Source organism: Alnus glutinosa, chromosome 14, assembly GCF_958979055.1.
Source record: "Alnus glutinosa chromosome 14, dhAlnGlut1.1, whole genome shotgun sequence".
NCBI classification, from domain to species: domain Eukaryota; kingdom Viridiplantae; phylum Streptophyta; class Magnoliopsida; order Fagales; family Betulaceae; genus Alnus; species Alnus glutinosa.
This window is the reverse complement of record NC_084899.1, coordinates 18,823,250-18,832,906: the sequence shown is the minus strand read 5'-3', so window position 1 is coordinate 18,832,906 and position 9,657 is coordinate 18,823,250. Positions and strand designations below refer to the sequence as shown.

The following is a 9,657-nucleotide window of genomic DNA, read 5'->3' as shown; positions in this document are numbered from 1 at the left end:
CAGGTGAGCAAGGAGTGCGATTTTCCGGTGATTTTTCCCTAGCTTTGAACAAAAATTCGCTAGGTAATTTCTGATGAATTCTTGTTCAAATTGTTATAGGTTTATTTTGATTTGTGATTTGTTGGAATTATCTTTGATGTTGGTTGATTTTCCGGTTGAATGGCATTCGGTGGGTTATGGGTATTTGTTGAATTTTTCCCCTGCTTCGGTGATGATGGTTCTGATAAATGATTGGGTGTTTTTGGATGTGAAATTATTGGGTAAAATTCACTGATTGGCTGAACCCCCTTTGAAACTGATTTTCTGTTTGTTCTTCTTTCTTCCGATTGTGTATGTGTTACGGTATTGTGTTGATGTTTGTAGAAACTTTGAGTTCTTGAGATACAGGTAAAGTAGTTATTCTCAAAACTGATAAAAAAAGAATATATAATTAAAATAGAGAAAAATTTAGAGAGTTTGATGTAAGAGTAACTTTAAAAGTAATGGATAAAATTAAAAAAGTACCTTATTTGAGCTAAATTTGGAGAAAACTTTGAAGAGCTTGATGAGGATGCTCTTAGGAGTTTACTTATGTTTCTATTAGGGGTGTAAACCGGGAACCGGCTCCGGGTCCCCAGGTTTTTTGTTTTAAACACCTGGCCCCGGACCCGAGTACTCCGGTTATCCGTTCCGGGTGGTATATTTTTTTAAAAAAATTAATTTTTTGCTAACTTTTTTAAACTTCATGTAGACTTTTTTATACTAGTAATGCCCAGGTTTAATCCCCGGTTTTCAACCTCCTTTTTCCAAGGTTTAATCCCTTAAAGACTCATTCATTATGGGTAAAAATCATTCCTTTATCAAAATCAAAGAAAATCTTTTAATGATTAAAGAGTCAGATCTACTAAATTGAGACTGAAATTTTCAAAACTACAGCATCAGATCTATCTTGGTTTTCAACCTCCTTTTTACCTCCAAAAATTCTCACGACTTTCATGTTAAAAATCTACATATGTTAATTCTACTTCATGTAATTTACAACAAGAAAACACATCAAAGTAATCTACATATATTGTACAAAGAAGCCTTGAACTTGACCACTACAACCAAAGTATTGTACAAAGTAATCTACTGCACTCCTCTCAGCATCCTCAAATAATTGCAAATTGAGAGGCATAATTTGACATATCTGTGATAATTGGTGCAGACAACTTAGAAGCTAATTACAGAGAGAATAAATTATATATCAAGGAAGGAAAAGAGAGAAGTCAGAAGGATTAAGTTCATCGAAGGAAGAAAACAGAGAAAAGGAAAAGGGGTAGAAGTGTAAGATCAAACCAAAGAAGTGAAAGCTAGACTAACAAGCTTTTTCTTGCTGGGATTTGGAATGTGTGCTGCTAAAAATGGGGTAGAAATAATCTAGTTCAAGCTGCTCTAAGATTTGTTTTATCTTCCAGAGATAAGAAGAGTGGCCTTCTATGGTTTGTGTTACATCAACCTGCAAAGACAATGGACGACTCATTAGTAATGGATAAAGTAATGCAAGCATGAAACACAATACAGTACAAAAAAGATAGGAAACAGAGAGCTTACATTTTCAATCCTGGGTACGTCAACAGGCTGAATACCAGCTAATCCTTGACAAAGTAAGCTCTACACGCGAAGCACCGAGCATGAGCCACCTATTAAGCCAAACCCCAGAAAGTCAGAAACTCAAATATTTTACAAAAGTTTCAAAGATTCAAGATTGTGGGTTGAAGTGCTGAACCGTTGTCGGCTGAATGTCGTGAAGCCGTGAAGGAGACGATTTTTGCAGGAGCTTCAATGGGCTGATTCGGCAACGAGTGGAGGCACAGGGAGCGGCGACACAATCTAGAGTTTGGGACTTTGGCCTTTGGGTAAAAGACTAAAGACGTAAGGAGTTAAGGCAACAGGAACAGGTAAAAGATAGAAAAAACCCTTCAATGAATCAATAAGCCGTGTGTAATTTTAGGGTAAAGGGGTAGGGAGGGTAAATATTTTTTTTTTAATTACTGAAGCTACCTGGAGCCGGGTATACCCGGGGTTTTTATAACTAAATACCAGGCTCAGGCTCAGGCTCCAGGTACCCGGTTTCCCGGAGCCGGGTACCCGGGTTCCAACCGGGTTTTCCGGTTTCCCGGAGCCGGTTAATGCCCGGATCCGGTTTCCCGGCCGGTTATACCCGGTCCGGATTTACACCCCTAGTTTATATCCAAGGAGCTTTAGGAGTCTAGTCATCTTCAAGGATTCTATCTTCTATCTCATTTACGAGTAGAAAGTCTATTTCTAGCTAGTTCAAGTAGTAGTCAAGTTATTCCTCTATTTAAAGGGGACGTTTATTCAATAAAAGTAAGCAAAAAATTAATCGATCTCAAGCATTGTGTTTAAAAATGTTTAGGTTTTCTTTAACGAATTTAAAGGGTCTATGTTCCTTCAAAACCTAACAAATTATTCCGTTACGTGTTTGAAAAATCATTCACGTAACAAAAACACACAAAACTCAACCAATGGCACTCAAATCGGTTTTTTTTTTTTTTTAATTTTTAATTTGGGTTTTTTTAAAATAATAATAATAATAATAATAATGTGAGATTTTTTTAATAATTTTAATTGGATTCCATTAAAATATAGAATTATTACCAATTTACCAAACTAAAGAGTATGAATAACTATTTCATTTCATATTTTTTTTTTCTAATAATAATTATTTCATTTCTCAATAAAATATTCATTTCACAAATCAAACTAAACCTTAAAAGTTAAACACCCACACCCCCCGATCATACCCCAAATACCTTCATTTCTCACTGTTACCAACCTTTTTCAAAGTCACCCCATTAACGAGTGCGAATTGCGAAACAAATAGCAAAAAAAATGTTTTCAAGAAAGCATTTTAGGCTGTTTGTTTTAGCGTAGAATACGGTCCTTGTTTTCTTTTTGAAGACCATATATCAAATACAAAATGCTATATACTACATTTTTATCTCGCAATATTGATGTGGTGGTTCCAATCAACTCTTAAATTAGTCATTGTAAAAAAAATAAATAAATAAATAAAAATTAGTTGATACCATCACGCCAGCATTGTGAAATATTAAAAATTTGGTACATAGCATTACTTTATCAAATATATGGGTGTTGATTGTCCCCTTTTAGTTTAATTTCTTCTTTTCTAGTGTTTGATTGTTGCTTCGTCATGGACCTTTTGGAAGAAGATGCGTATAAAGTAAGGGTGTACATGCAGATGCAAATATTTACAATATTCACAATCGCATCCGCAAAATGAGGATACTATTTTTAAATATTCGCATCTGCATAATGTTTTTACTAACCGCATCTGAGCAGTTATTGTCGTTATTAAATGCAGTTATTATCCGTTATTCGCGTACTAGGTTATTTGGCCTATTTTAGTCTTTTGTACCTTCTTTGGGTCTCTATTAGAGCTAATTTTAAACAATTTTAAAAATAATTTAAGCTGATTTCTAGTGTTTTGAGCTTGTTTTAATTTTTATGAACTCTAAAAGTAGGCATGTATATATGCTGGTCAAAATTGATTTTTCATTGCTATAAGGGGATGTTGTTCTTGAGTGCATCCATTTGAATGAAGATCTACCGCTAGTGCATGGAGTATTAAATTATCACTGATTTTAAAAGTTTAAGCCGATAGGATCAGAATTAAAGGTTCTGAGTTCAAATTTTGACTCTGTTATTTATCCTTATTTCAATTAAATCTTTGACATGTTGGGCAACACCTATTGAAAAGTAGTTTGAACTAGGGGTGTGCATGGGGCGTGGCGGATTTCCACCCTTTTTGCCCTCGTACTGCATCCTTGCTGGTTGCAAAAATCGCGCTCACGAACCGCACGAAAAAGGAATAATCCGTGTGGTGCGGGGTGATGCGGGGCAAGGCGGGTTCAATACCTAGATCTAGAAACAGAAGAAACCAAAGGTAGATTTTCTTAGGGACCAAACAAATCATAGAGAAATCACAAACAAATTAATCAACAATTATTATTCGCAAAATTGAAGCGACATAAGAAATCATTCAAATTTAGGATTAAATACCTAATTGCCTCATGTGGTTTGAAAACTTTATTTTTTGCCCCTTGAGTTTTACTTTTTATCATAGGTGGTACCTGTGGTATGTGAAAAGACGGAAATTGTACCTCCGTCTAATTTTCCATCCAAAACTAACGTCCAGCCACGTCATCCTACAGGTGTCGGCGTGCATGCGCAACACCTGTCCCCGTGATACACTTCAGCGCTGACATGGCTATCATTTTTTATTATTATTATTTTTTATTATTATTTTAATGATTTCTTAAAAAATAAAAATAAAAAGCCACCCCCATTTTGGCCAAGGGGGTGGCCGGACCCACCCCATGGCCCTCGGGGGTGGGCGAGCCACCCCCAGGCCAAATGGTGGTGGCCGGCCACCCCATGTGGCCCAAAAGGGTGGCTTGGCCACCTCAACAATTTTTTTTTTTTAAAAGAAATCTTTAAAATAATATATATATATATATATATATATGGTACAAAATATATTGATTTGATTTTATTTTATTTTTTGACATATCCGCACAAAAGAAGGAGTGGGGATTCAAACTAGTAACCTCCATTTCATGTGGCGTGGTCCCCAGCTGATTGAGCTACTCCTTGGAGGCAAAAATATATTAATTGTGTACAAAGTACCATGTGTGATATATTTATAAAACTAAGGTACCATTTCTAATAATTATTTAAACCACAAGGGCCACATCATGAAATCTATAAAACCACAGGAGTATACATTGGGGAAAAAAATTGTGTTTAAGTAACAAACATTTGGTCATTTTTTGGGTTATATCAATTGGTTACACAGATTATTTTGTGATTCCAATTGTTACACAAGACTGATAGCATTTTTATTTTTTTTATTTTTTTATGAAGGGTTCAATTCTTGTCAACATATTATTTTGATACACGACATGCATATAGGTTACTGTTGGTTCAAAACGAGCATACCAAATATTCCAAATATTATTTTTGTACAAAGTACCATTTGTGATATAATTACAAAAACAAAGTATTATTTTCGGTACTTATTAAAACCACATTGGGCACATCGTGAAATTTATAAAATGGTGGTGGCCGGCCACCCCATGTGGCCCAAAGGGGTGGCTCGGCCACCCCAACAATTTTTTTTTTTTTTTTTTTAAGAACCACAATTCTTTTTTCCAATAGATGTGACCCTTGTGGTTTAAATAATTACCAGAAATGGTACATTGGTTTTATAAATATATCACAAATGGTACTTTGTACACAATTAATATATTTTTGCCTCCAAAGAGTAGCTCAATCGGCTGGGGACTACGCCACATGAAATGGAGGTTACTAGTTTAAATCTCCCCTCCTCCTCTTGTACGGATATGTCAAAAAATAAAATAAAATAAAATCAATATATTTTGTACCATATATATATTATTTTAAAGATTTTGTTTTTTTAAAAAAAAATAAAAATTGTTGGGGGTGGCCGAGCCATCCCTTTGGGCCACACGGGGTGGCCGGCCACCACCATTTGGCCTAGGGGTGGCTCGGCCACCTCCAGACCGGTCAGCCCCGTGGCCCATGGGATGGCTCGGCCACCCTGGGGTGGTTTCGGCCACCCCATTTTGGCCCTTGACAACTTCCAGATTGACAAGTACTCTACGTTTCTTATGAAAGGACCCCTGCTCACATTTAGATTGGTTCCCACGATTTAATCCTTTTGTTTCTTTTTCAAGTTCAATGAACTGAAGGGCATTAAAAATCAAGTTTGACACGTATATGCTTCCAGATTTACAAGTACTCTACATATCTTATGAAAGGACCCTCCTCCTGCACAACAGCCTGTGTAGCAGTGTAAATACATGCGATAGGACTTATAAGGTGGATCTCATCGCATGAGTCTCATTTTATATATCTATATATGTATATATATGTCGTGCAAGAATTATTGAAAGGACCCTCCTCCTGCACAACAGTCTTTGTAGCAGTGTAAATACATGTGATAGAACTTATAAAGTGGGTCTCATCACATCACATGAGTCTCATTTTATATATCTATATATGTATATATGACGTCGTGCAAGAATTATTGCTCTATCTATAATGCATGCACATCCAATGAATGAATGAAAAAGCTAGAAATAATGGCATGTGACTGTGTCGATTAATAGTAATCTTTAAAACGTGCAGAAAAATTAAAAATTTAAAATTTAAAAAAAAAAAAAAAAAAAAAAAAAAAAGAAAGGAAGAAAGAAGGAAGGAAGAAAACCCACTCAAATTGAGTTCTAGAAAACCAAGGTTCAACTGATATTTATACATATATAAGATAAGTGAATGCAGCAGAAAATTAATATGGTCCATAAAATTCGCAAATACAACTTAACTTCGTACAAATCCAGAGATTGATTGCACGGGCACATTATTACGTTTAATTAGACAATAAAACACAAGAAATACCACAAATTTTCATTTGGGAAGGCGATAAGTACTAGGAATTGCAAGTAGATGGTTGGCCCTTGGAGTTACAATACCAAACTCCTCAGTCATGTCCAACTCAGTCGGCTGCATGTTATTAGGAAGCTCCCAATCAAAGCAATGGACTAGCTGTGCTACCACCAGCCGAACCACAGTGAGACCCAGTTGCATCCCCGGGCAGACTCTTCTCCCGGAGCCAAACGGGATAAGTTGGAAGTCACGTCCCCGGACATCTATATCACTCCCAACAAATCTCTCCGGGACGAAATTCTCTGCATCACTCCAAACACTTGGGTCTCGTCCAATGGCCCACGCGTTTATTATCACCCTAGACTTCTTGGGTATGTGGAAACCATTAATCATGCAGTCTTCCATGGCCTCATGAGGTAGCAACAATGGCGCCACCGGATGTAGCCTCATGGATTCCTTCACAACCATCTCCAAGTACTCCAACCTATCCAAGTCCGATTCCTCCACCATCCTCTCCAATCCCACCACGTCTTCCAACTCCTTTTGAACTTTCTTCATTACCCGCGGATGCTTCATTAGTTCTGACAGCACCCACTCAATCGCCGTTGCTGAAGTGTCCATCGCGGCTGCAAGCATGTCCTGCAAGAAAAATGATTGTAGATCGAGTCGTAGAAGACACACACATAAAATTAATTCAACAATTTGACAATTTAGGTTCTGAGTATATATATATAATTACCAAAAGTATGGCTTTGATATCGGACCGTTCAATACGGTAGTCAGATTCTTCAGATTCCATGGAGCTCAACATGACATCAACGAAGTCCTTGGTCTTATTTTCGTCCTTGGATTGGACATGCTCGTTGATGATCCTCTCGAAAAAGTCATCAAAGATCTTATTTACAGCCTTCATGCGTTTTGTCAGCCCCTGAAGATCAAGGAGCGTAATGAAAGGAATGTAGTCGTTTAGGTTAGGAATTGCTATAAGCTGCAGAACCTCTTGGATCATAGCCTTGAATCCCCTCTCGTCAAGATCCTCATCCGTGTACTTCTTCCCAAACACCATACGGCAAGTCGTATCCGCGCTGAGAGATGAAACCTTGGCACTCAGATTAACAGCAACACAGTCACGGGCAGCCTCTTGAATAAACTTTACCAAAAGGCCAAGCTCTTCTTTTCTCATGGATTTGAAAGAATTGATTTTATGGCTGCTAAGCAACTCAAGGGTGCATATCTTACGTACGTTGCGCCAGTAAGAGCCGTAGGGAGAGCCTGACAAGCTCTTTTGCCCATAAGATATGTGCTTTGCAGCGTATTGAGGTGGTCTACTGGCAAACACAAGGCCGTGTGCTTTAAGGAACAGCTCGGCAGCTTGAGGGGATGAGACAACAATGGTAGGCACCAGGCCCAAGCGCAAGAACATTATGGGACCATGTTTTTGGGCAAGTCGATATAGATCACGATGAGGCAATTCCCCTAACATATGAAAGTGGCCAATGATGGGGAATCCTCTTGGACCGGGAGGCAGTTTCCTCCTCTTGTTCATGCTTTTCCACGCCCATTCTAGCAGGAGGCAAGCAAGCATAATCAATGTGAGTATGCTCCATGTCCAAGCCATAGTGGGCAGCCTCTTTTCTCAGCGCAAACCAAGCAACCAAATTCAGTCCCATTAATAGGATATTCATTGTTGTCACCAAACAATATAGTACATGTTTTTTTTTTTTTTTTTTGTGTGTGTGTGTGTGTTTTTCGGTGAACATGCATGTAAAACATTTTACACAGACGCAAATGGACTTCGGTTCAAATACATCTCCTGCAATAGTAGTTTGCTATTGCGCGAAGGAGACAAGCAAACTACTAGACTAGGTTTTATCTAAACAACAACAGTAATTAGACTAGGTTTTAGTGTTAGCAAATTCAATGTCAAAACATGTTGAGTTATAAGATTTAAGTTTAGGATTAAAGTGAGTTATAAGATAAGATTTAATCGATATTAATTAAATTATCGAATTAATTATTTTTTATCAACTTAAACTTTTAAAATAAATGGTGACTTAACAAATGAATCGATTATGTTCACTAGCATGTTTGAAAAAATATTTCTATGCTTGCATATGTACTTAGCTTGCTTATATATCAAGCCCTAGCTATATAAATAGTCTTGAAACAGTCGAACGTTAGCAATTTTTGTTTCAACAGGGCTTGAGAAGGAACAATTTTTGTTGACTAATTAAACACGTGGATTTACTGGCCAAAATACAGGAAGAGATTGTGAACTTGAACACTGCTATTTACTATTATCCTTGCCATCATATGTCATCTAAGTTAATTGGTCTTTTCTACTCATCTTCTTTGAAGAAATTGCGTTATATATTTCTGATAACATCACATTCAATGTGAAACTTTAAATAAATGTGTTTCGTACGAGGATGATAGACAAGAATCAAGATTCTTTTCTAACATTAATTAGAGACCTTAGCATGCGTTCATATTATATTTATAAATATAATTATTATGTAGCGTTTGTAACGTCTCTAAAACTAAATAATTATATTTATTTAATTTCAAGTGTTACTCACAGTGTCATCATTTAATTAACTGGTAATTTAGCTGAATTCGCTACGCTATACTAATAATCATAGTATATTATAGCAGAATGCGAAATAAATTGATCTGAGACTTCTAACAATAAATCTTTAAGACAGAAATGTACATCATCAATCATAGACTTAGAGCCTCCAAACAAATGTTATAATAAAATAATTAACAATTAACTACCAATTACCAAATTTGCCCAGAAGAACCATTCGTTTGGCATCTTCAATATTCCAAGAAATTTCTCCACTCTACCGCCTAGAAACCTACTGATCTGTAAAACATTAGGGTGTTTTAGAGTTGAATAGAAATAACTACGAAGTCTATGACTTTGTAAGCAAATTATTACAAAACTAATTATGTACTAAGCCTTAATTGACAAATAATAACCTTGAAATATTAGACACGAATTTTCACAAATATAATGTGTATTGTCTCTGTTATTATACCATAATTTTGGTAACAATCACTAATATTTTAATGATGTAAAAATCATATCTATATATATATATATATATATATATATATATATATATATATATATATATATATATATATGTTAAGCCCCTCCTAGGAAGGATTGGCGCTATA

The 9,657-nt window shown here is 36.2% G+C and overlaps 1 protein-coding gene and 1 long non-coding RNA gene across 2 annotated transcripts; both read right to left on the bottom strand.

The window, feature by feature from the left end:
* Window positions 1-1,032: 1,032 nt before the first annotated feature.
* Window positions 1,033-1,856, bottom strand: LOC133857963 (uncharacterized). Its single transcript, XR_009898404.1, has 3 exons — window positions 1,748-1,856; window positions 1,573-1,661; window positions 1,033-1,477 (listed from the first exon to the last, which is right to left on the bottom strand). It is a non-coding gene; the product is annotated as an uncharacterized LOC133857963 (long non-coding RNA).
* Window positions 1,857-6,304: 4,448 nt separating this feature from the next.
* On the bottom strand, window positions 6,305-8,152 carry LOC133857527 (cytochrome P450 71AU50-like). Its single transcript, XM_062292792.1, has 2 exons — window positions 7,211-8,152; window positions 6,305-7,110 (listed from the first exon to the last, which is right to left on the bottom strand). The coding sequence occupies exons 1-2, from the start codon at window positions 8,087-8,089 to the stop codon at window positions 6,493-6,495; spliced, it is 1,497 nt and encodes a 498-aa protein (XP_062148776.1). The 5' UTR covers window positions 8,090-8,152; the 3' UTR covers window positions 6,305-6,492.
* Between the last annotated feature and the right edge of the window lie 1,505 nt (window positions 8,153-9,657).